At 34.2% G+C, this 5,511-nt stretch overlaps 1 protein-coding gene across 3 annotated transcripts in view; it reads left to right on the top strand.

Annotated features, from left to right (window-relative positions):
* LOC128875423 (cyclin-dependent kinase 4-like) overlaps positions 1-5,511 on the top strand; it is a 125,160-nt gene that overhangs the window by 116,829 nt on the left and 2,820 nt on the right. For 2 of the 3 annotated variants that reach the window (XM_054120994.1, XM_054120993.1), the window contains exons 2-3: positions 761-1,437; positions 4,561-4,905. In XM_054120994.1, coding sequence (XP_053976969.1) covers positions 781-1,437; positions 4,561-4,905 — 1,002 coding nt within the window. In that variant the 5' untranslated portion in view covers positions 761-780. Of the gene's footprint in view, positions 1-733; positions 1,438-4,560; positions 4,906-5,511 lie in introns of all 3 variants that reach the window. The other variant, XM_054120992.1, reaches the window with a different exon arrangement.

The raw sequence follows: 5,511 nt of genomic DNA, 5'->3' as shown, positions 1-5,511 counted from the left end.
TATAAACACATTTGTTATTAATAAAAAATAAGTTAATTAATAAAATACGTGTTATTAAAAATTGTAATCCACATCCTATACTTTATCATTCTTATGTATTATTTACATAGCAGTGAGTATTATTCTTATATATTACTTATATAGCAGTGAGTAAAAAAGAAGGAATAAGAAATAGAAATGCAGTTAGAGAAAAAAATTTTCCATTGCCGAGTCGCGAACCTAAAGAACTCTAGAAAATGAACCTGCGACGTAACGCTCGTATCTACAACAGCTACTGTTGAGAACTTGAATGTTTTCGTATATCCAGTGTAAATGTTTAAAACCAGTTTTTATAAAAACGGTGGGCGAGATACTCCTAATGTTTTACACTTTTCTTATGCCCATCAGGCCCCATCATTTGAGCCCGGTCTCGTTCAAAAAGCGCTCGTCCGGATCGCGACCTGCCCCTGTCAGTAAAAAGCTTTTCTTCGTTAGCACACCTCGTATTCCAGTATCTCGCATCTATCTATTTGTCCCTGTCTCTATCCATGCTTCAGTGTATATCACAAACGTTGCATTTCCCCGTTAGCACCCTCCTTATATGGAAAATAAAATGATTTTCATTGAATCATTGAAAAAGATAATTAAGGGTAGAATTTGTCGTACATGTGCATTTATTTCAAAGTAAATTGTATATAGTCTAAAAAATAGTTAATCATTTTGTAATAGAAAGCACATTTTACTTCTTTTTCAGCCGGTTCACCCGGTTTCTCCGTTTCAGGTAGAAGTCGAAATGTTGTGATGGCTGGAACGTCTCGCCGTCCGAGCTCAGAGCTCGGACACGATCTCTCGTCCCCGACGCCGTCGAAGAAGTCAAAGTTCGCCGAGGCGTTGAGCGAAGGAGCACCGGAATCGGAACATGAACTGAGCACCGAGGAATTGAAGAGCGTGGAGAAATTGGCGTGCTCGGTGGCAGCGACGTTGTCCGGTAAAACGAAAGATTTGATCTCGGGAGCGGTTACACCGGGAACCAGTCCGTTCGAGATCAGCGAGGAGTCGTTGGACAGCACCAAGCAACTCATTCAAACTAGTTTAGAAGGGCCGGCGAAGGTAACGGCCGGCACTTCGAAGGAAGGACAGTTCGGCAGCTTCGAAACGATCGCTCAGATGAAGTTCGGCCAGCAGGAGCTATCCGGCGGCCCGAGCAAAAGTCCAGAGACGGACAGCGAAGTGCAGATTCAAACTTCGCTGCTGGGCGAGGACGCGCTGTACCAGGAACTGTCGCTGATCGGCAACGGTGCCTACGGTACCGTTTACAAGGCCAAGGACTTGAACACGGGACAGGTTGTCGCCCTCAAGAAAGTCCGTGTACCGCTGACCGAGGACGGGCTACCTACGTCCACCTTAAGGGAAATCGCTACCTTGAAACAGCTCGAAAGGTTCGAGCATCCGCACATTGTGAGTTGCATTTGCACGTTTTGCATTGTTTGTAATCAGAGGTGGGGTAATATTAGGTGGACCGGAAAGTAATGTCGTTATTGCCATCTTAATAAATACTTGCTTATCATTTATCAGCTCATTGATTTTTCTGGCATTGAAAGTTTGCACACTAGGTGACAAAAGGTTGCTGACAATGAGGTTGTCAAATTTTCGATTATATAATGAATTAAAGATTGAAATTTATTGGAAAGTTTGAATTTAATGTAAAAGAAACGACGTTACTTTTCTGTCTACCTAACCCTTAAATGGACAATGTTGTTTTTAAACAACATACTAAACATCACAGATAAAATTGACCTTCTTTTAATTTTTTGTTAATTTTGACAACTAGTTTTTATTTCTGAACGAATTTTGTACTTTTTTTAATGTTGGCACTATCCAATATTTTTATGCATTGAAAATAAGTTAATGTCGAATGTCACTTTGAAGAAAACTTTGAAAACGTGAAACAAAAATCGTCCACTTAAGGGTTAATATATGGATGAACATGGACGGAATTTTATTAGGTAGACTGGAAAGTAATGTCGTTTATTTTCAATTTGAAATACTTGTTTATCACTCGCTAGCTCATTGATTTTTATCGATTGGCATTCACAATTTTTACACTAAATTCAAAACGGCTGTTGATAACGATTAACGAATTTAATGTAAAATAAACGATATTACTTTCCAGTCCACCTAATATGTGTATTTAAAATATTTTAAATACTATTTTAAATAATAGATTCTTCAGAATTCAAATAAAATAGTATTTGAAATGGGATATAAAATTTCAGCAAATAAAATACTTTACTTTGGTAATCTATAGTTGAAGCGTGAAAATAGATATTTTATTTCAATGATCTAACACGTAAAATAAAATATGTTTCATTTTAATAACATAAAGCATAAAATAGAATACTTTCCATAGTCGCTAACTTGGAAAGGATGGAGAAACTATTTCTTGCTATATTATGATTTCTTGCGATTGAAGAATATCTCTTTCCATCGCTCATTTTATGAAGATTCTTATTGAAGATTCTTGATAGAAGTATTCATTGAAGAACTACATTGAACGTAGGTTAATAATGCAGAGGAAAAGTATTTCGTTCGTTTTAGATTACCAATATAAATATATTTTACACTATAATTTAGTAAAGTAAAAGTATTTTATTTGCTTGTGTTTTCCAAATAAAATATTATTTGAAATATTATCTCAAACATCTTTTATAACAAATCAAATATTTTATTTTTAAAAATACTTGCATGATCCGCAATCAAATATTTATTTACTATTTAAAGTACGTATTTTACCCAGCTCTGTTTGTAATTATGGATTACGTTTTCGTATTGGGATGAATTAAAAATTCTGGACGATTTTTCTTCTTCTTTCTATGTTTTTTTTTTGCAACGATCGCTTAAGATAGTAAAGGCTATACTATTTGCGAGGAGCTTGACAACAAATTTAACGTGAATAATGTAGATGTGAAAAAGAAGCTTCGATTAGAGGCATTGTCCATACTAGCATGTTTTTAAGATAAGAAGAGATTTATTGTAATATTTTCTAGATGGATGTTTGAAAAATAATAAGGGTATTGATATTTGGAATAAAAGCAATTGTATATTATTAGGGGGCCAGAAAGTAATGTCGTTTATTTTACATTAAATTCAAACAAATAAATTTGTAACAAGCTTTATTTTTAATCGATTATGTAATCGTCCTCGTTACAAACAACCTTTTGCTATCTAGTGTGCAAATTATAAAATATATTGATAAAAATCAATTGGTACTCAATGAGTCGATAATTAATAAATAAGTATTGACAGTTGCAGAAACGACATTACTTTCTGGTCGCCCTAATATTCATTAAAAAGCAAACAAAAATCTAATAATGGATTGCAATGAAGTGCAATGTAAAAAAAACTTTTAACCAAATGTTACGTTATTCTTAATGTAATTAAAAGTAAATTAGTTGATAAATTAGTTGAGATTAATATTGAACATTCTCATTGATATTATACGCTAAAAAAATAAAGCTGTGACTAAGATAAACGTATCATTATAGAATAATACTTACAATAGATAATAATTATACAATAGAATAATTCTACCGTAAATTCATTTAAATGAAAGAAAGAATATACATTAATATAATATAATAACAATAATATACATTGTTACTTCTCAAAAGATATCTATACTAATAAAGAAGTAAAATTTGTTTATATGTAAGGGTTAATCTCTGGTACTACTGAACCGATTCTAAACATTTTTGCAATAATCGAAAGCTACACAGTTAAACTTTTCTTTGGGGCACACAAAATTATTACCTTTTTTGTTATCATTTAGTAATTTTTAATGGGTAGAATTCATAAATCTAAGTTTCAATGTTAGTAATCCAACGGTTTAAAAATTATTCGTATCTAAAGTTGAACATTTTTGGCGTATTTCGCAGGTTAATGCGACGCCGTATTGGTCTTTACCGGTGCTCTGTTGGTCAATTAGGTAGGCACCTTCTTTCGTAAAGTTCATTCAAAAACGTACATTTTGAAAAAAAAAAAGTCTACTTTAGACAATTTTTAGCAAACCTATAACTATTAGAAAAAAGGAAACAACGTTTTGTCATTTGAAAAATTCATAACTTTTCTTAGTTCAGTACAAAAATCTGCAAAAATTCACAAAATGGTTTTCAGTAGGGTAATATAATATAAAAAAATTCCAAATCAAAATTGGTTAGGTCCAAAAGTGGTCGAAATGACTTGTTAGAATGCCCTCTGTATACAGGGTGTTCAGGCTAATACTAGCCAGCGTTTGTCTCGTAATTGATACATGTTCACAGAAATTGAAGGTCACCTTAATTTCTCAGAAAATAGTACAAATACGAAAGATCCATATACCTAGTTACATTGCACACGAAAAACCGTATAAATTTTTCCTCTTCCATTTTTCTGTCATGCATACCATTTACGAGAAAAACGCTGGCTAGTAATAGCCTGAACACCCTGTATAATATATCTTTAGCTTCATTTTATAGATAAAATAATTTTGGTGTATTCGAATATGAACTTTGTTATTGTTCTTCTTTTTTATTGTACATACAGGTAAGATTGCTGGACGTTTGCCAAGGAAATTACCTGCATTTGCCATCCGCCGATGGTAGATCGGAGAGGCCAGATCGAGGACTCACCTTGTGGCTGGTGTTTGAGCATGTGGAAAGAGATCTCGCGTCCTACATGTCCTCGTGTCCACGACCTGGTATTCCGTCGCAGCTGGTGAAGCGGATGTCGAAGGAGATACTGAAGGGTGTCGAATTTTTACACAGTCACAGAATCATACACAGAGACTTGAAGCCTCAGAATCTCCTCGTGTCGAAAGAAGGGAGAATAAAGATCGCTGATTTCGGACTGGCGAAGACGTACGATTTCGAAATGCGATTGACTTCCGTGGTAAGTTGGACGTATTACCCGGAAAACCTGTTAAAATACCAGAACTCTTGTAAAACGATTAGAACATAAATGAAATATTTACGTGTAACTTCGTTGCTTCTACAAATATCAGTATATGAGTATATGCATTCACAAATACATTTTTAAAGACATATATTAGGTTGTCCCAAAAGTATCTTTCGTAATTTGCACTCAGTTATTTTGTACGGTAGTGTTTATATAAATAGACCATCTAATTTCTTAGATGTTTGTGTTGTAACAGTAATGGAGCAAAATGAATCGTACACAATTCAATAATGTAACGTTAGACATAAAATATTGTGTATGTATGATAGAACACGTGAGAGAAAGGGCTAAAAAAGCCAACGTACTGATACGGCAAGTTTGGGGCATCGGGGAAAGAAAGTTTAAAGACTGTTCCAAGTGGAAGGTATTTATGTTTGATCGTCTAGTCAAGAGCGTGATGTTGTATGGGACGGAACTAAATGGGTGGAAAGAAAGGGCGGAGTTGGAAAGGGTGTAATATAAATTTGTGAGATGGATTCTAGGTTTAAGCAGAGAAACGCCAAGATATATATTATTAGCAGAAACAAAAAGAGAAAGGAT

This window comes from Hylaeus volcanicus, chromosome 4, assembly GCF_026283585.1.
Source record: "Hylaeus volcanicus isolate JK05 chromosome 4, UHH_iyHylVolc1.0_haploid, whole genome shotgun sequence".
NCBI classification, from domain to species: Eukaryota; Metazoa; Arthropoda; class Insecta; order Hymenoptera; family Colletidae; genus Hylaeus; species Hylaeus volcanicus.
The sequence above is the reverse complement of the archived record's forward strand: the minus strand, read 5'-3'. Positions and strand labels throughout refer to the sequence as shown.